The 21,558-nt window shown below is 37.4% G+C and overlaps 1 protein-coding gene across 4 annotated transcripts in view; it reads right to left on the bottom strand.

The window, feature by feature from the left end:
- Positions 1-21,558, bottom strand: part of atp11b (ATPase phospholipid transporting 11B (putative)) — a 48,591-nt gene that overhangs the window by 11,800 nt on the left and 15,233 nt on the right. For 2 of the 4 annotated variants that reach the window (XR_006012681.1, XM_042005712.1), the window contains exons 12-29: positions 20,721-20,918; positions 20,261-20,419; positions 18,465-18,652; positions 17,207-17,275; positions 16,691-16,764; positions 16,317-16,420; positions 15,045-15,226; positions 13,087-13,290; positions 12,702-12,855; positions 11,069-11,171; positions 10,808-10,953; positions 10,611-10,670; positions 8,465-8,592; positions 8,093-8,231; positions 6,220-6,285; positions 5,492-5,595; positions 4,651-4,816; positions 2,096-2,181 (exon numbers count right to left, since the gene is read on the bottom strand). Coding sequence is in view for 2 of the 4 variants with exons in the window: in XM_042005712.1 (XP_041861646.1) it covers positions 2,096-2,181; positions 4,651-4,816; positions 5,492-5,595; positions 6,220-6,285; positions 8,093-8,231; positions 8,465-8,592; positions 10,611-10,670; positions 10,808-10,953; positions 11,069-11,171; positions 12,702-12,855; positions 13,087-13,290; positions 15,045-15,226; positions 16,317-16,420; positions 16,691-16,764; positions 17,207-17,275; positions 18,465-18,652; positions 20,261-20,419; positions 20,721-20,918 (2,330 nt within the window). In the remaining 2 variants the exon portion in view is untranslated. The remainder of the gene's footprint in view (positions 1-2,095; positions 2,182-4,650; positions 4,817-5,491; positions 5,596-6,219; positions 6,286-8,092; positions 8,232-8,464; positions 8,593-10,610; positions 10,671-10,807; positions 10,954-11,068; positions 11,172-12,701; positions 12,856-13,086; positions 13,291-15,044; positions 15,227-16,316; positions 16,421-16,690; positions 16,765-17,206; positions 17,276-18,464; positions 18,653-20,260; positions 20,420-20,720; positions 20,919-21,558) is intronic. The other 2 variants (XR_006012680.1, XM_042005711.1) reach the window with 1 other exon arrangement.

The raw sequence follows: 21,558 nt of genomic DNA, 5'->3' as shown, positions 1-21,558 counted from the left end.
AACTCATTCTGTCAAAGATGATATAATGTGTAGGTTTTACTGAAACAGTTTCATAGAAATGTTCAGAATATTTTCTTCTCTTTTTATCAGTGAGAATTGATTTAAGGCTCAAGGAAACTCTGTGTAGCACAGTATAACTCATTTCCACAACCAACTACTGCCCTCAAAATGAACATAAATCTTAAATCAGCCTGACAGTATGATTTATTAGTTTTAATGTTGAATATAGACTGGCAACTAAATGTGCTGTCAAGTTCTGTAAAAAGAAAAAACACCATGTTATTTTATCTATATAAATAAACACTTTCAGGCAAATGTGTGAAAACCATGCTACATGCTGTAAAGATAATGACATGCATGCAGCAGATTAGCCTTTAAAATAACAGTACAAAATGTTGTCAGTTCATGTGATATTTGATAGATATTCATATTGAAACTATTATAATGTTAAATTCATGGAGATTTTCTAGAAGTTTTTTCTTGCAGGCTGGTTGAAATGATTTCAGGTGTGAAAGCACGAGATTCTAACAGGACAGCACCATGCTGCTGTTTAACACGCTCCAGAACAGTTCAAGAGTTACTCATGCAGACAAGTACATTATCAGTCTTCTCGTATGGATCTGCTGAAACCATGCAGGTGAGCAACTCTGAGGTAAGGAGCAAGTCTGAAGTGGTAAAACTCAACTGGGAAAACATCAAGGTGACGCGTCATGTGTAATGATAAAAAAGTGGTTTGAAGAGCAGCACCATACATTTAAATGATGTCTCACTTTTAAAAGTGAGTGGTATGTCACATTGTATGTTTGACTGAATAACAAAACTAGTAGATAATTACAGGAGATGCCTGTGAGATGCCACAGTTAGTACTGTGCTTTTAAAAATATGACCTCAAACAAGGTCCCCACATCACAACATTGCTCCACATTATAAAAAGTGCAAAAGGAAGAGTAGATATTAAGTCAGTGAGGGTTCCCATGTGACCTTACACTTGTTTCCTCTGTCATTGACTTATCAGCTTATTCATGCATTGGGTGGGGGGGTGGGGGTAATGACAGTACCATGCTGTGAGGAGGAGAAGGACTCACATTCATGTCAGTCTATTCACTAATATGAAACACATGCAGCAGTTAAAATGCTTTAACCCAGCAAGGCCCCTGAAACACATTTTTATTTTCCCACCCCGACCACAGAGAATGCTGATTGGCTGTCCAGAGCATGCAGATATAAAACCAAAGGCCCTGCTCCAAAACTAACAGCACATGACTCGGAAGTACTGCTAGTGTAGAAAAAAGGCCCAAGGAAGACTACAATAAATGTCCAGACCTGGGAGAAAGAATTTTTTTAAGAGTACAAATGGATATAAACAGGAGTACTTATTCCACAAAGCAATGTTTCTTTGTTTTATAGAAGCTGTAAGCTTTAAATGACATTTTAAGCCACATTTTGTTGATTACATAAAACATGTTTCAGAGAAATGAAACCTTTTTTTTTCTTTTATAATTAATGTAAAGTTTAATCTCATTACTGTATATTTATATATAGTATTCTTGATATTTTAATGGTATTGCTAATTGTTCTCATTGTAGTTGCAATTTCTTCTTTTTTTTCCAGGACCCAGGAAGACTAGCAGCCATTAAATGGGTTATCCTAATACCAGCTAAACCAGCTAATAGGGATCCTAATAAAACAATAAAACAATTTCTGATTATTTGAGAAATTTTTATTCCTATATTACAAAAACATTGTAAAATACCTGATTCTTATTATTACCTTTAGTTAATACTAAAGAATATGCATATTGAGGTTTTAAACATTTTGTGAAATAAAACTGAATCAACTTAATTAAAGCGCTGCTAATTTAACTGAGTCAGTTATTTTCTACATTTAGATGTTTGCAAAATGTTGGAAAGAGAGATCAACAAGACCAGAGAGAACACGTTAAATTAAAGATCCTTTACTAAAAACCTTTCATATAGAAAAATTGCCATTGAATGAAGCACTCCTGTAATTAGGGTTTTTTTTTGTCTTCAGTTTTTTTTTTTTTTTTTTTAGATAAATGTTAAGCCCAGGGCTGAATAAATCTCAGATCCTCTACCTAATTTTGCCCAGCTGGCTCTTGGCTCTGGACAAAGGCTGCAGAGCGATGAAGTCATCACCTATCACCACTCGGTTGGAATACATCTACACCAGGAGAGTACAAAGGAGAGGACGAAGAACACACAGACACACAGAGGTTAGAAATGAAGCTCTCGCTCTCTCTCAAACACAAACATACATGCGCACATAAACACACAATCCACAATAAGGCTGCTTTCCAAAACTCACTCACACACACACACACACACACACACACACACACACACACACACACACACACACACACACACACAGACAAAACAGGACAACAGAGCAGAAACTACAAACATCACAAAGGACTGGAAAACAGCTCAGTTTTTCCCAGATGAAGAAGAGAGTTTTAACTACATGTGCTTGTGTATCGTGTAAACTTTGAACGATGGCACTCTAATACAGGGTCTTTAAATCGGGTTTTATTCATTGTACAGTCTTTGTCTGCTAAAAAATTTTATTGCTTTTATTTTTATTGTATTATCTTTCATGGTTCTGAATTACTGTTGAAGTCATTATGTGTTTCCTTGAAGGGAATGCAGGTGGAAATTAGAACTTTGCTAAATCTTGTACATTTACGTCAATATTGTACATTCAATAATATTCACTGTCCCATTCAAAAAACGATTTCAATAAAATATGAATTATCTCCAGCTGGATGAATCAATACAGAAACAACGCAGGTATTCTGGGTGGTGATGCTGTGCTTTTCTTTGTTTGCCTGTCTGTGATCAGAGGGCAGTCATGCGGTGCGAATATGAACACCATGACTCTCCTGTTAAGAAGTGGGTTACTCATGACCACTAAGGCTGAAAATAATGAACAATTTAAACTCTGCACACTAAAACGTTTTGCCTGCTGTCGACTTTCTGAGTTTCCTTGACATTAGAGTTTGTTTTCTACCTCCAGGCTCTGCTAATATTACAGGAAATTTCACGTATACTTTTTCTGCAACATATCAGAATATGCAATAAATCTACCACTGGCCCGAGAAGACAGCAAGACAAACCACTTTCTAGTAGTTACAGTGCACTGTGGTGTGCTTTAATTAGATGTCATTTTGAGTTTGGGCCAGCAGACCTTTAGAAAACTCCCAGAAATATAAACATTTTCCTCGAGGGCCACTGTCCTGAAAGTTTTAGCTGTTTCTCTGCTTGCACTCACCAGGTCCAAATTAATGGCTCATTAATAGGACTGTGCAGACTAGGGCTGCACAACATATCGAAATGTTACCTTCACCACAATATTAGCCTGCATGACACATGCCGCAATGACCGCCCAAACTGTGAAAAACATAATCCCAACATTTGCATGTTTTTAAGGAAGACATGACATTCCAAACGCTGCTGTGCATTCATGTTCTGTGTGCGTCATTGGGCTTTCAAATGGATTCTTACTGCTTCATGTAGATGATAATGGCAGTAGCAACAGAGTACAAGGCGTGAGTGTTGTAATGGTTGAAGCTAGTGAGAGGAGTACAACACTACATTGGTTTTTTGGAACCATTTCGGTTGACACACTAAAAACAAGTATTTCTGCGAGACATGCAGAATGCTGGAGCCAAGCCACCAGGGGAAACACAATGAAATGAAGAGTTCCTAAAATCAAGCATTAACGCAACGATACCGCATCGTTTTCTTCCTTGTTTTAGTTAACATTGTAATGTTAGGTCAAGAAAAAGCTATAAAGTTCAACAGATGTTTGCAAGTGGAACTCCACGAGAAAACAAAGTGGAATGACATTTCATTTAGTGCAAATCACACAGTCATGGCAGCTTTCGACAGTGTTATTGTATTTTACCTGTTTTCCTAAAATGTGCAGCCCCTGAGGACAAGGTGTTGAGCAGATCAGTTTCATTTGAATTAAGTGTTGAAGTAGGAAAACAGCTAAAACCTGCAGGGCAGTGGCCCAGAGTTGAAGAACCATGTAGTAAGTCTATTTAAACACCAGCATTTTTAAGTTAGATCCCTTTTTTTTATTCACAACAGAAAGGCGTTGAAAGTCAATAAAAGCACTGTTTATATTATCAGGCCAGTGAGTTTGTACCAGAGGCAGCAGTGTCACATCAACTGCTTGATCAGGGCTCTAATCCTTCATTCAGGCAGATCTACTCTGGTAAGGGGCAGCGTTTTCTTGGGTGTTTTACTCCTAACTGTAAACTGACAGTTAAAGATCCAGATCCAGCAGAACCAGCAGCCATGTTACACCAGAGCATGCTGCATCACTAAGAGTGAAAAAAGATTTCAAGCGTCTGGCGTTTGCTGCTGTTTAGTGAGGTTCATAATTGCAAGCACATAACTGTACATGCATGTGCACAACCGAGAGCAACTTTTTGTGTACCGTGATGAGCATTTGGCTGTCCCTTCTGTTGTATGTGACATGCAACAACATTCGCATTTGACTGACCAGACTGAGTGACAGAGAACAGGTTATTTGAGGCCCACCATAAACTGGGGTTGCTTACAATGAAACAGTATATTACGGGTAGAATTTCAATGCTTCTGCAACTCTCCCTCTAATTACCTGACTCTTCTGCGTGCTGGTGGGCTGCAGATGTCTGTATAAGACTTTCTTCACCACATCAGGAAAGAGACAAGTGATGACAATGATGATGATGGCAAACCAGGCCGAACCACTGGACAGCAGCTGCACAAAGACGAAGTACATGTCCTGGGTGTGCAGAAATGGCCTGGAGACATTGAAAACAGCACAATCATTAATGCAGTGCTAAAAGAAAAGGGAAGAATAACGACTGTCACGCTTGTCAGCTGAGGTAGAAAACCATAAATGTGACATTGGATTAAGCATTAAAAAACAACAAAAGAAGTGGACACCCAGAACATTTTCCCCAGTTCACTTTGAATTCAGGACTCACAAGCTGGAGTCGTGCTCTTCAAATAATTTTATTATTCCCTGACAGCTAAGTTTAATAACCGGTGCAGATGTCAGACTGCAAATATCAATTATGGCCCAATATTATCAGGGTGGCTCCTACGAGTCTGAACTGGCTGGACAGGGTAAAGTGGTTAAGATTGATCGGATCAGCCCACCATCCTGGCAGATAATTACAGAGGATTCTCACAAATCTTAATGATTTCACTTCAGTGACAAGATTGTCTGTTTCACCAAAAGTCTCAACTCAATACAGACAAAAAAAGAACCGCATGGCTACAATTTACACACCAGTCTGGCTGTAGGTGAATGTAGTTCCAGGTAAATTCATTCTGTTAAACATACTTGAGTATATAAAGTTGTGAACATATTTAGATGGTTTCTGAAGATGTTCTGCAGTGCTTACATGGGCAAATATTAAAACAAAAAATAAAGAAAGAAAAATTATTCAAATAAGGGGAGAAAAACTTACCAGATAATGCCTCCATAGAAGAGAGAGAAGATGAAATAGAAGGCAATTGAGCCCCATGTCACAAAATGGTTCATCCACGTCCAAAAATGCGTCTCTAATGCAAGCTATAATTACGCACACACACACACACACACACACACACACACACACACACACACACACACATACAGAAACAAGAAAAAACAGCCAGGAATAAAATACTGATATAGGGACTGGTGGTGCACCAATAAACTACAGCAATTTGCTTTGGTGCTATAAAAGAGACCTTGACCCCCAACCTGTAACAAATAATCCTCTGCAGTTAATGGCTACTGACATCATCCTTTTCACAACACTCTGTATTTTACACTGGGAGTGTGAAAACACAAGTTTGTCTCCGAGGACCTAGACATGTTATTCAGCTTTTGGTTAATGCAGGCGGCAGCAGAGTGTCACCTGCCTGCGCTGTGGAAGCAAAATAAATTTCTCAAAATCTTTTGAGCCACGACCCCAAAGATAACATAGGTTGATGTTCACGACCCCCATTCATTCATAAATAAGGAGAATTAAGTGGTTTTTGGTGGATTCGGTTCATTCATTCATTTTGACAGTCTTAATAAAAATCCCAAACCTCCAGTTTGAGAACCACTGCTCTATTATACCAGCAAACACATTAGTTTATCACTGAAAAATCTTATAGTTTATAGTATTCCTAGAAAGAACTACTTTGAGTCCTTAATAGGACTTACCTTTAAGGTGACAGTGATGACCATAACAGTAAAGACAAGCGTTCCAAATGTCCAGTTCCCAAACATCTATAAAAGCAAACAAAAAGTCAGCTATATTATATTTGAAGTTGTTATTAGCTGATGAACCTTTTTGACCAGATGGAAAAAGAAGCTTTGTTTACATGCACAAACCTGGTTAGATAAGCTGTCCAGGCTCTATTTACATTAGTGACACCCTGAGCTTACCTCCATCCGTTCGATCATGGATGGCCAAAAAAAAAAAAAAAAAAAATTCTTGGCAAAGTTACATAAAGTACTACTTTAGCTAAAGCTACAAAAGCTTTTGAGTTGTGACATATTGGACAAGGTAATCAGACCTATGCTTCAGTTTGCACATTCAGAGGAGAGAAGCAGAAAGTCGCTCAGGGTTAACAAGCAATCGTGTTATGGTGTCTACAGCGAGGCCTGTGTGACTACCCTCAAGAGCTCCGCAGCTACCTAAAGCCTGAAAGCTGCTGGAGGCAGTTTTGTTGACAGCCAATTCAAAACCCTGCTGGAGTCTGAACACTGAAGCTTAGTAGTGGGTAGAGTATGAACAATGGTCACCCGTTTTTATTTTTGTTTTGTTTTGTTTTTTCCCCCTAAATCTTCCATGTGGGTTAATGATAAATATTTTAATCTGTAATCAAGTTGGGAGGTTTTTAATTAATTAATTATGTAGCGCACAGGATGACATACATTTAAAGCATTTGTGCTCGGCGTTCAAAGAGAAATGATTGATTTAGGAGGGGATTTCTGCAGGCGTTTGTGTTGGTAATTTTAACTAAATAGATTAGTATTATACATTAGACATTGGGCCAAAAGCAAAATTGGACAAACTAGACCAAATCTTTAAAAAAAATAAAACACAGAGGTATGAAAAGTTCAGCCCATTCAGCAGTATTGTTATCAATGTTTAAATCAACAGAAAACATGTTGATGAATCTTCCTGAGTCCCCTCATTAACCTCCTAGAGAGACATGCATTCAACTGTAGAACAGACTCTTACCAGCTGCCTGTTAGCTCGCAAGATCTGAAGACATGCACAGCGTGAAGGCAGAAGGAAAAAGGCGTAATCAAAAAAAGATGGAAGAAAAAAGACAACCAAGAGAGCAATAAAAATGAGTGCATTCAGAAATGGTAAACTTTAGAGAGAAAGAAATATGTCAATATATGAAGCAGGGAAGGAAAGGACAGAGATTTTTTTAATTGTATAAGAGAAAGAATGAGGAAGAGGTAAGGAGGAGGAAGATCGAGGGAATACGTAGCAGAAGTACCAGCCAGTAATCAGTACCATCAACAGCACCTAATAATCACAAAATATACACGAACAAAAATACTCATACAAACACAATTACCTAGAATTTAAACCATCATTTACCAGCTTGGTTTAGACATTTCTCTCAGCAACATTGTTTTCAGAGGTTCTTCTACAGTGTTAACACAGCCTGGAACAAACTACCAATAATCATCAAGAAAAGCAATACCTATTCATTATTAAAAAAATAGTCTTAAGCAATGGAAAAAAACACACTATGTACCCACCACATTTAACACTGATGGTGGTTGATTCCCATTTTGTCTGTTCATTATGTGTTACTATTCTTGGATCTGTTATTATATCATTATAGATATATGGACATAATTAATTAGATACATTTTAATTATGCAACTATGTTGATGTAATTATATGTTGTTGTCTACATATTATGTCTGCCTGCCTAGGGACCAAAGATGGAAATTAGCTATAGACTATAATCTTGCATGTTTACGTGAAAATATCCGTTATGATGCCTGGTCTGTATTCTTAATAAGTAAAATGAAATATATCATCTACATTCTGACAAACACACACCTGTCCATTGCCCATGAGTGTTGTATCCTCTCCCATCAATATGTAGGATCCAAAAAAGAAGATAAAGGCATGACAGAAGCCTAACAGAGTCCAGTACAAGAAAGTCCGAAAAGACAGTAGAGAGTTCCTGCTGATGTCTCTGTGGATGATACAAAGTGTTGCTACATTTTTAAATTGATATTGAAATGTGTCATTCATCCATTAAGGAAATAAAAAAGGAACTATGGATACAAAAGCTTACTTAAAATTGAAAATTCTTATTAACCTCAGGGGCCATAATACTAAAAAAATAGCTTAGCTGCTTCTTGCAAACAGTGAATGATAACATGTGTACAATATAGTGTGCACTTTGGAGATTCTCTATGGCATTACCTGTATAGGCCAGGTTTATTCTGCAATACATGCGGATGGACCAGCTGTTCAAACAGACTGTACACCAGGATGGGCAGCGAGGTGAAGCAGATGTTGTACAGTGTCAGGTAAACACTGTCATACAGAGTCTAGGTTGAACAGAGACAGTGTTTCATTCAACATCAAACTATTACCTAAATGTGGTGCCACCAACTCATCAGGGGGAGATGCTGAACTGAGTCACACATAACTGTTAACATACACGCTATGTGCACATAAAGAAGAATTAAAGTCTACATTATGGCAGCACTTCTCACTGTCACTCCTGTTTGGAGTGTAAAGCCCTTTTCACACATAAGATGCACCAATAATGGGTTCATCAGTCTGTTGGCGACGGCATTCAGACATTCACACCTTAGTCACTTTTCTGTTACCCTTTATTTTGACATGCCATACGCAATTTTTGAGATTTGTGCAAGAGGACACTGCATGAAGTTTAACAACATGTCATGTTGCCTTCATATTAGCATGCAAGTTGAACGTTGGTTAAGTGAAAGCCAGCAACAGTGGACAGAAGCAGCTGAAAATATAACTTTTCTATATGTTTCCACAGGGGTGAAAGTAGGTTTAAATTCTTGCTACTATTGTCAGAACCTTTATCTTGGTCTCACTTCATGCATTTTAAAATTTTTCTGGGGGTCCTGCAGCTGCTTCTTTTTCCTGACATGGCGCCTCTTCACCCCGACTCTCAGCTTGCTTAAAATCTTCATTTTTATTTTCTGTGGTAACCCATCTTCAGTGTTCCTGTCTTTTCTTTTGAGCAAAGAAGTTAATTTTCTCTGCATTATTACTTTGGCAAATAAAAATTTATTTATTTATTTTAAATGTCTGTAAATGATAACTGGTAGATATTTAAATATGGTAAAAGTGTTTCAGCCAGCCACAAGAATGTGTCTATTTCATTGGTATAATTTATTTTTCGTCTTGTTCCGGTGCAAGAAGCGTCTTGACGTCTGTGGACCAGTTGTGGAAAAGATCCCAGTGCATTAAATCAAACGTACCAATCCCATAGTAACTGCTGTGTTTTGGAAGTGGACGCACATACACATTGAAATCTATGGTTGTTAGTGCATCAGCAGTTTCTTTATCGAGCTGTTCTGTGAAATTAAAATTGAAAGAAATCACAAGAAACATAACTGCTTACTCTCCTACGGATCTAAATTGGGGCACTTTGTAACGAACGTAAGGAAATTAACACATCGTAGTATGTTTTTCGAAGGCTGGGCACAGAGGAGACCACTGGGCTCTCTCTGAGAGGAGGGGGAGAGATGCAGGGCAAGAGCTTTAAAGAAGACAGGGAGATGCCCAGCCAATGCTCCGTCCAGCATGAACTAAAACACAGCCCTGACAGTTCAGAAACAATTCGAAATGAGGCCCAAGGAATTTTTAAACAGAGTTTTCAAGACTGCATATTGCTAGCGGATCCATCTTCTGACCCAGAGTGCAGTCGTGACTGGTGCTGAATGAGGGCTTTATAGCAGACAGCCACTCTCTCATCTTCCTGGTACTGCACACCAACATTGAATCTTTTAGTGCTACGCAGTACTGGATCATACCGGCTTACTTTCACCCCTGTGTTTACGATGACTGAACAGTGTTTTACTGGTCTGGATTTAATTGCATCACAGTTACAGTGTAGCTGTCATCTCGAGGAAAAGGTGATATTTACTGTATTTCACCTGAGGAGATCCAAGTTCCACACCATCAACGCTGCTTTCATTCATGCGTGACATGGAAATTTTGAGTTTCCACCACTTAATGGAAAGCAGTCCATGTGTGAAAAGGGCTTAATCTCAAAGAAAGTTATTTCTTTATTTCAGAGTCGTGAAAGATGAGTATTCCAATGTAAATTTGGGGACATGAACATGATAGCAACTAAAAACACTACATTTCCATAATATTCTTGTTTGTTCTCGAACTTTATATCAAGTCAAAAAGAGGAATCATAAGAATAATGATGCCCAATCTCCAGTTTACTTTTGCAAAGGAAATGTTTTCTATCATACAACCAAAACAGAAATCCAGTAAATGACATACATCAAAAGCAAGCACAAAAGCAACAATGACACATGAGGACCAAGTGAAATGGAAATTTAAAGAGACTTACTTGTTGTGAAAACAAACAGAAGAACTGGTATAAAAACTGGGGCGTGATAAAACACACATTCTAGAAAAGACAGAGTGAAGGAAAGACATTAAAAACATGAAAGCTGACAGCAGCTCATATAAAAGCTTTTCTATAATTTAACATAAACCACTCAGCTTTTGTGAGGAAAAAAAAAAATGACTGCAGCCAAATCTTACCTTGTAGAAAAAGTACTGTACAAGCGTAGCTATTCGAATATAGTAGAAGTGACCGTGGACCAGCAGTAGTTTAGCCAGAAACCTAAACCTGGCAATTGCATAGTCACTGTTCCTCACGGCCTGACGACCCTCCTTCCCCATGATACCTGGAGACATATACAAGCACAGAAACGTGACAGAGAGGAGGAAGAGGACGCTTCAGAGTACAGATACAGTGGAGTTTTCAGCCATATTTTCTGCATATGTACATAATGTGTTTACCTATGCCCACATGAGCTTCTTGTATCATACTGACATCATTGGCTCCATCTCCGATGGCTAAAGTGATGGGTTTTTCTGGGGAGGTCTTGAAAAGGCGTACCACCTAAAACAGAGCCAAGTACCATTGTCATTTCAAATGATGTAAATTAAATCTGATGTTTTCTAAAATTCAAGACAATAACACACAAGAATACATTAAAAAGGAGGAGTCACTAAGCTCAATAGAGAATAATTTGAGACAAAAAAAAGTCTGTGTCACCCTAATTGTAAATTTAATCCGTTCAGAGAATATTGCATGTCTGAGAAAGGTTCGCAATCTTTCTCAGTTCCAGTTCCAGAGGATGATCAACTAAACAGCCGTGGGTGGAGCAGGGAGGAGCACCTAGCTGTGGTCGGCAGAAAGCGACAGAATTCAGAGCCAGTTTAATTTGACATTTGGTTTGATGTGGAATAATAACTGGGACTGGATGCCAGCTGGAAGAGTGAAGTGTACGCTTCTTTGGAGGCAGAACCTCAGTTAACTTATTTATTTCCTTTTTAAAAACCATAAAATGGAAAGAATATTTATTGGAACTCTGCTCAACCTGCGTTGTATTGATTTTTATAATCGATTTTTTAATTTGATACATAGACACTGTGGTGAAACTAACATGATGCAAGCCTTATTACTTCAGATGCATTCTGAATTTTAATAAAACTTCTAAAATTATTATCGCTAATTCTAAACTGGTTTAAACCATTTTAAGACCTGATCAACAGGAAAAAATAACCATGTATACTCTCATTCTGATCGTTTCAATAGTTTATGTTCTTTATGTGCATGCTTGAACCATGTGGGGGTTCTGAATTAGTACACATTGCAGATGTCAAAAGCGGTACGAAGTTATTAAATCTTTCCATCATGTGAACACACAGCTGATCAGATCACTTTATCTGGCGTCCATCTAAATATACAAGTTGAAATCTCTGATCAGATCCATTTTTAGTTGGATAAAAAAACTTGTTCATGTAAATTTAGCTGTTGTTGACTTTATTGTAGCAATGGTTTATTTACAGCAATATTAAACTTTGAATCAAAGTCCCACACAAACCTACTGCAGAAACAATGAAGCTCATGTTTGCCTCAACCTAAATGTCTTACATAAACCAATGAAATCACTGTGGGTGAAATAATCAGTACTAAGACCCATACAATTCTGCAGCCTCCAGACAGGAATAAATGGTAAATGAACTGCATTAATATAACATAACATATACTTTACAAGTCATATTATTTCATTGAGGTATTTTTTATAGCTTACAGAGCCTTAGCCTCTGCAGTGCTCTGCTGTATCATACACATTATTACACACCAATGAACTCATTGGGGTAATGCGAGGTTTATTCCAAGGACACCTCATGTGGATTCTGGAAAGAACGGATCAAACCACAGATCTTCCCACTGGGCTTTGAATCCATTGTTTACTCCTACATAGCCTATTCTCTGATAACTTCCCCAGTTCCAGATGCCATGGGGACATATGTTTATATATCTGTCTTATGACCTGCTATCTAGAATAGCAAAAGTAGATATTCTCACAGTGATATGATTACAAGGGTGATAGATGGTGTGCACAAAGCAGCAGGTCATTACCTTGGCTTTCTGTAGTGGGGCCATGCGGCAGCAGAGCACGGCTGAACAATTTTTACACACTTCCATAAAGAGCTTCTCATGTTCTCTCAATGCTAAAGACAAACTGGCCCCATCTACAACCAACCCATGCTGAATGACGTGGTCTTCTTTTATCCTGACAACAAATGAAGAGAAAAAAAAAATCTAAAAGACCATAATATGAAAAGAAAAATGGAGAGCAATATCTAATTGAATTTTAGTTCATTAACCAGTGCATCATAATTTTACACCAAGTAAACCAAGCATAAAAGCTCAAGAATATCTGGATTATAAAGGAGAATCTCTCTCTCTCTCTCACACACACACACACACACACACACACACACACACACACACACACACCTACCTTCTGGCCAGTCTGCGGAGCTGTTCAGCACACTCATTATCAGAGCGCTGTTGCAAAAGCTCCAAGATGTTCATGGTTCTATGGAAGTGGCCACAGGACAAGCTGACACTGACCGCTGTCTCATGTTTATCTCCTGTCAACACCCACACTTTGATGCCTGCCAGTCTCAAAGCTTCAATGGTCTCCTGGACTTTGTCCTGAAGTCTGAGAGAAACAAGAGAGCATACATATAAAGGACATCTGAAACACATTGTGCATGGGAGAAAAAGCTGATTCATACTTAATTAGACTAGATCAATCCCTGGGAAGTAGAGGGTAAAACTATCCACACAATCTGTACAGCACTTATTTTTCAGAACATGCCCTCCTTCTGACAACAGCTAATATTTCAAAAGCGATTAATAAACTGGTGATATGATCTAAAATGACCATGCCTACCAGGGAGGCATTTTTTATACTAGACTGGAAACAGAGGGAAATGTTAGTCATCTCTTCTCTAAAAGAGGAGATCCTTTGATCGTGACTGTGTGTTCCCCGGGAGCAATTCATTTCAGACACAGAAATAGGGCAGTGAGAGAGCAGATAAACAAAGTGAGAGATGTTGAGGCTTATGTGAGGAGCAGATGGTAAGCGGATGCAAGCACACAGCAACATTCATTTCCAGAGATGCTCAGTGAAGTGACGACTGCATCTCCCTGCTGACTATACATTCTTTATTTGTTGGAGACTCTTCCTCCCACTTTGGATATGTTTTAGTCATATGTCATTTACTCTTCTACAACAGTTTTATTTCTACCAGAGTATATAAGATATATCAAATCTCTGAAAATTTTACAATACTTAACAAGTAGTAGCTTTATAAGGTTGCACCTGGGAGCGGCAGGTAAACAATTACAATTGCCCAGTTACATTCCTCATTCTAATTTTTACATTTCTGTTTAGGTGAACCTAAAGTGCAATGAAAGCTACTGGGAATATATTTAGTTTTACATATTTAGCCACAAGTCTAATGCAATAATATGCATGATTGATAATGGTGCAAGACCAAGGTTATGACCAAACAGTATGAACGCCAAACAGAATTCCTGAAACCTTTCTGCTGTTATTAGTGGGGATAAAATCAGGCTTACCAACAAAATGCGATGCTTACAATGAGCAGATATACATTATTTAAAAAGCAAAATAAAAACATTCAAACATTACATTTTACTGTGTTCAATATCAATATGTATCAGGAAGTAGTCCTCACACATTAGTCTACTACCTAAACCAGTTTCTGGTTCTTCTAAGTCAAAAGTTAACTCTACAGTTTAGTGTTTTTTTTTTTTTTTTTTTTTTTTAAACTCCACAATTTTAGTCAAAATGAACTTCATATATGTTTATCAGGATCATAGACTACAAATAAGCCCCATTTCCACCAAGGGGTCCAGCTCGGGACAGTAAACCCTGATCTGGTAGGTGGGGAATAAGCCGGATAGTAATGGTTGCATCAGCTATGTAATGGTGTGAATACCTTGAATTGTAATGAAGAACATGACTCAGTAATAAAGTACGAGGATGTTGGACAATGTTGGTGTTCGTTCTTCTTGTCATGTGGCTTTAAACAACAAAAAGGTTCACTGTATTTTATGCTGCTACAGATTGGTGGTTTTGCTGAGTCAACTGGAAATGAATATTTTTTTCAACCAATCAACAGACAGCACCGTGTCAAGCTCCACCCATTAGAGGTGGATCAGTAGGACTGGAACCCCAACAGAAAGTTCCCAAAAAAGTAGTACAGCTCGGATCGGTATTCTAGCACCCTTTCCACTTCTTGCCTTTAGTAACACAAATAAATGTTATGGGACCGTCCCCAAGCAATACTTAAGTATTTGAGCAGGTTTATCTTGCTACTTCCATACGTAGCTAAGTGGCAAGTTATGAATGTAAGAATTGTTCTAAATTAAAAATTTCTGTACTTGTCTTCCACCCCGGTTGCTCCAAGGAGATGCAGGTCTTTCTCAATGTAGTCAAAGGCTTCCCGTAGTCTCTCCTCCCTTTGCTGCAGCGCAGTGCGAGCTGCTATCAGGCGCTTGTCCACATCGATGTAATCCTCTGGACTGAAGTGGCGACATGCAACAACCAGGGTACGCAAACCTTTCTGCAATAGAAAGAAGGCAGAAATGTAAACAGAAAAAAGAATTATATTAAAAATCAATTAAGAAAAAAGGGGAAAAAGTCATGTGAGATAAAAAAGCATTTAAGGAGTAAATTAAACAATATAAATAGGTCATAATGTAAGGTAAAGACAAAATGATGTGGGTGAAGGATGACAAGATCAAAACGAAAACAAAAGCTAGAAGCACTCAGAGAGCGCAGACCTCCACCAAGCCTTTGGGACACTCGCCTGAGAAAAAAACAAACCAAAAAAAAATAAAAAACACAAAATCCCACCCACTACTCCCTATATCTTAAACTATATCAACACGATCTGAGTCAAACAATGTTGGGTTAGGTTTTTGGGGGGGGGCAGTGATTCTGGGTATTATCTGATGAGGTCGAAGCTGTAATGGCAAAATTTTTCCCATCTCCAAATAGTAAACAATCCTTAAAAAAATTCCTGGATTCAGATGGTGTTTCGGATCACAGACAGACAACTAAACGCAGGCCGTCAAAAACATAACTGCCTTGACGGAGGTAATAAATATCTATCACAGCTTTCTTTTAATTCACAGAACCCAGCCTGAGGAGATGATGACCACAAATCAATCTAGACCACAGCACAACTTCTGATCACTGATGTATGATAGCTTAATGTGGAAAATGGATATACTTGTTTGTGTGTATGTGTGTGTGAGACCATTATGAAGTATTTGTACTATTGTGAGATCAGTGAGCAACAGCTCAAAAAGTAATTGCTGTAAATGTCAAACTTACATACAACTCTAGAAGTATAAAACATTAGTCAAATATTCTAATGCAGTATTTTGATCTCAAGACACTTTTTAAAAGGTTTTCTTTGATTCATCTGAAAAGGTCATGTAATGATAATAATCAACAAATATATGTACAGCTAACAAAAGTGCAGAGAACATTTCTTCTGTAATACTCAGACTACAGACTCAGAAGGTGTGAAAATTCACAGAAAGCAGAACCGTATTTTCTGGAAAAAAGTGTGAGGCAATACCCGGAATTTGAAAACATCTAACAAAGTCTGTGTGTGTGTGTGTGTGTGATTAACTATTTCTCACCAGGGCAAACTCATCAACATGCAGTCTTGTTTTTTCAATCTCACCACTTGTGGTGAAAGGCAAGATGGCTGATTCAGCCCCCTTGGTGAAGAGCACTTTTCCTCCTTTAAAATCAAGACATACATAAATGGCACATTATACAAAAATAAACACTAAAATATACTTATTTAAGTAAAATTTAAACAGCATTATCAAGATTCTCTAAAACCATGTAACGATGCATTTTTAAAGAAATTTATTTAAATAATTCAGTTTCATTCTTATATAGGTTTGTTTACTTTTATGAAAATAATTTTTTGCTTGTCTTTTGCTTTAATTGTTTAGTCAACCTTTTTTTTTTAATGATAAAGATATTTTGAAGCAGACAGTGCTACCTGAGGGAGTTTGTAAGATGACGCTCATCCTCCTGCGGTCAGCATCAAACTCTAACACGTGGAGTAGTTTATACCTGAGGGGCAAAGAAACACATTGCTGTTGATCTGCATTTGTGGGACTGAAATGACCATTTCTAACACGGGGCTGATGGGGCTACAGAGCATTTAACTTAAATTAAATTATAAATTTATATATATATATATATATATATATATATATATATGAATTTGTGTTATCAGCAAACACAGAATCATAATCCATGTGTATTGATATAATATTGTATCGTGATCAAACTTGTGATTTACCCCCAGTAATGACTTTAGTAAAACAGTGTGTTATGGGAGAGACGACTCGACATCTGAAGTGATGATTAGCTGAACAGAAAGCATTAAACCTCACTGAATGTTTGATTAAGTGTTTACTTCTCGTTGTAAATTATTACAAAAGACTGCTAAAAACTAAGTATGAAGTAGTTTTGAGAATTGTGATTTAAAAAGAAATTCAGAGTGACATACTTTTCAAACTTGCCAAATGTTTTAATTTCCATGGTTTCACCATTGCTGCCAGTGAAGGCCACTCCAATCCTGAATAGGGTTTGGAAAAAACAAAAGACAACAGTCAAAGATTCAAGGATGGGCATGGAAAACAACCTTTAAGCAATGGTGACCATTAAAGTTGGAGATAAGCAGGTTTTGCTTTTATTCTCTAGTAATTTCCTAAAGACAATAATCATTTAATTGTTTACAGTTACTGACTCACACTGAAATGAGACATGGAGGGCTGCTGCCGATAGTTTAGTTTTTTTCAGTGTTTATACACTGAAAAAAATATGGCAGCACATTTAAAAGGAAATGCAGATCATCAATTACAAAGCAAAGATAGACATGAGGGATAAGACTTAAAGCAGGACTATTCATTTTAGCAAGCTGGACAACATAAACTGGAAACTAACTGTTGGTAACACTGATAACTGAGGTTATGTTTGTTTGAACTGTCTCTTCGTTCAGTTTATTACAGGATGGACAATGGAGCATACAAGCAGAAGCCCATGGGTAGTTAGAAAAGTATTTGAGCTATGGACTCTAACTTAAAACACCACGAGTAAGCCTGCCATAATTACTGAATAACTGTATAATTGTATTAATTTCAGGTAATTGTCATTTGTCAGAATTATCTTCCTTCACTATTGGATTAAATGTACAGAAATGAAGCTTTTACACATAGTTCTTTGCTATTTGACAGAGCTGACCCACAGATGGAGTCGATATCCTTTACATGAAAACATCTTGTTGCGCCTTGTCCTCTGTTGTAGAAATGACAAATCTGTTTCTTTCCAAACTATTTTTATTCATGAATTCTCCAATGTTTTCTTGTACCATCAATTTATTTATTTATTAAGCTCCAACTTCTACAGCTTCCTTAAATCAAATTACTGTAGCAGAATTTGTTCAAACATTATTAATTATTTTGCCCCTTTCAAGCCATCTTTGATACAGGACTGCTTATAAGACTTTTTACTACTTAAAGGACTCTGAATTGCTGGGTGCACTAAATTTCTGTGACACAAAACGAAACAAGCGGCAAAAGGTCCAAACTCCTAAATGTTTCAATGCCCCCCTCATAACTGGCACTACCAATAACCTCATGTCAAAATCAAGGACTCATATTGGTCAGGTAAGGGTACAAACATTATGGGTAGTTGCTTTTTAGCTTAAGCAAAGCAAGAGCTGTTCTCCTGCACAGAAGTCTGAACAAGAAAGATGTCAAATTTACCTCTTTGCTGCCTCAACTAAAGCTTTCTCATCTGGTGAAGCGGCATAGTATTCCATGTGATTGGATGAGAAACCATTGGCATGTGAGAATGGATCTCCTCCTCCAATCAGGCAGTCTGGCTGATCATAGCTGATCTGAACGGTGTGACACAATGACACTGCCTTGAGAAATAACAATTCCTCTCCCATCTAGATGGAGAGACAACAGGGAAGGAGAAAGAAAGAAGAAACATCAAATCTTGTGTACTGTGTATCAATGTGACCATAACTTGTGATTCGCAGGTGAGGGTTATTCACATACTGTGCTATATCAATATTATGTACATAAGTCTACAGATAAACTCTTAATTTGCTGTGGAATTATATTAATTAAACAATTCTGCTACTGTACGATGCAAGTGCATTCGTATATTTATCTGTTGTTGGCCGTGCAGCTCTACACTTTTAAAGGTACTGACCAAACAGTATCGGAACTGAGCTTAAATTCATATTAAATCCATCTGTACCAGAGTGCATATGGGTGAAAGATCAAAGTAAATATATTAGAGAGAGAGCACAGCTTAAGTCTAACAATAGTCAGGGCAATGCAGTCGTTTCCATACATTTTTTGTAGCAGCCTGCCACTATAAATCTGTGCAAATCTTAATCTGATGTTCCACAATCAGGACAATGCTTGTTGCACTCACTATGAAATACTTCTAAACAGATCCACATGGGCTCTCCCTCTGAGCTGTAATCCTTCAGTCTTCTCAAAACATCTATCTACACTTGGACACCATTTTCCACACAATGGCAGGGTTTTACTGGCTGTCTGCTTCAAGCACCACCAAAAACAACAGATTGTGGTTCGAGATGGAGGTTTTGCCTCTAGATCTAAAAAGCGAAGCCATTATGAAGGTGATTTTATGCTGCATTCTCTCGACTGGACAGCACATGACAGTAGTCCCGGCTGCAAAAAGAAGCGAAATTGTTGTCCCTGACAAAATGACACTATCTTCCCCTCTGTTCAATGTTTTCAACAAGAGTTTATGGTTTTAACCACTAGTTTAATGTCTTCCTTAATATGACATATGATATCTATTTAGTAAAACAACAGGTCAGTTCAGAGTAAAATCAAGCAGCTAAGGCTTTAAAGACAAGCTATTTTCTGACTGAATTGGTCAACACGTGGTTAATCAGCCATCTTTAGAAAGCATCTTAAAATTGGTTTTTCACTCAAACACTAAGACCTGGCTGTCATAGTGTGAAAAAAGCTTGGTGCCTTGTCTAAAGATGAATATGGAGATGCCACAGAAGGCCAATGGTGTACAGCTAGTTCTACCATCTGAGCCAAAACCGCTCATGAACAGCTGGTATAGGCATGCATAGTGTCCATGGTTTGTTAGAAAGTAACTCAAGATAATGGATAATGCCCTTGACTCTGGTACCTCGCCTGTTCGTTCAAATCACTGTAAAAAACTTTTAAATTTATCTTTTGGAGACAAAATAGGTCAAATAGTCTGGAAAGACAAATGTTTTTCAAAATCATTTCTTTATTTCATACATACCAGATTAAAAAAAAACAAATACTAAAACCAACTCCATACTTTTACAGACTGCATAGAAACCACGTCTTGTTCTATGACACCACTGCTGAAATTATGATTTTAAAATGTTGTGATTTAAATTTAGAGCTAATGTAACATATACCTAGACTGTCTCTTTGATGTCAGAAGTGACAATGGTGTATTTAAACAGTCTGTATACGTCTTCCAAAAGAAAATTAATGCAACATATTTATGCTGTATATTTAGTTACCAGGTTAGCTGTAGAACCATCTGGAGAATCATCTGTCATTCCCTCTGGTACCAGTTTCCCATTGACTTCTCGATACTTGATTCCATTTACTGAACACTCGCGGAACTGCATTTCATTTTCTGTTAGTGTACCCGTCTTGTCAGTAAACACATATTCTACCTAAGACACAAATAAAGATAATGCATAAATATTACTCAATTTTAAATCACAGTAGTTATGCTTGGCTGGTTGAGCAAGAACAAATAGAAAAATACAGAATAACATTTTTTATGTCCTTTATCTTAATTGTAGTTAAAGTTTTTTCTTGACTGGGTAAATGTTTTAAGATATACAATAAAAATCATTTTTACATATAATAAGAGGACATAAACTTGACATATGCTTCTTTTTCTGTGTGTGTGTGTGTATCGTATATGCGAGTAATTTTATATGCAAGTATGTTATCATCTTACATACATACCTGCCCCAACTCTTCATTGAGGTCAGATGTGTTGACCTGTGCTTTCTGGTCACTTTCCTCATGGTAAAGGTCCAAATCCCAGCCAATGAAAAATGAGCCCAGGAACTTCTGCATCTCCACGGTAACGTACAGCGAGATGGGAATGATGAAGTTATAAAGGACCAGAAATGCTAAGAAGTCCGAGATGAATTTTAAAATCTGAAGTAAAAGAAAAGAAATGAGAAATTTTATGAAATAAGGAGACAGGGAGAGCACAATGGAATAAGCGTGATCTCTGAAATAACACAAGTGGTAAGAGGTCAAGCCAAAGTCAAGGCTACTCAATGTAAATTATAAAAAAGACCAAACTGAAATTATAATCAATAAATAAATGTATACAAGAAATATATAAAATATAGAAATCGACAAATAATTCACCAATTTGCATTTATTTATTTTTTGTCAATTTATTAATTATATATCTATGCATTTATTCCTTTACACAAACATTTACATATTTATTCATTACCAATTGGTATTTCTAACCTTGTTCTAAAGCAAAAATTCATCATCTGTAAGAACCAGTTCTGTCCAGGTCTTACACCCGGAGAGCTAATGCCGAGGTGTCCCTGAGCAAGACACCAAACCCCTAATTTCTCCTGATGGGTCGTGGTTGAGCGCCTTGCATGGTAGCTTCCGCCATCAGTGTGTGAATGTGTGTGTGAATGGGTGAATGTGATGTACATGTAAAGGCTATATAAGTACAGGCCATTTATTTTTATATATATATATATATATATATATATATATATATATATATATATATATATATATATATATATATAGAGAGAGAGAGAGA

Source organism: Melanotaenia boesemani, chromosome 14 (genome assembly GCF_017639745.1).
Source record: "Melanotaenia boesemani isolate fMelBoe1 chromosome 14, fMelBoe1.pri, whole genome shotgun sequence".
Taxonomy (NCBI): domain Eukaryota; kingdom Metazoa; phylum Chordata; class Actinopteri; order Atheriniformes; family Melanotaeniidae; genus Melanotaenia; species Melanotaenia boesemani.
The sequence above is the reverse complement of the archived record's forward strand: the minus strand, read 5'-3'. Positions and strand labels throughout refer to the sequence as shown.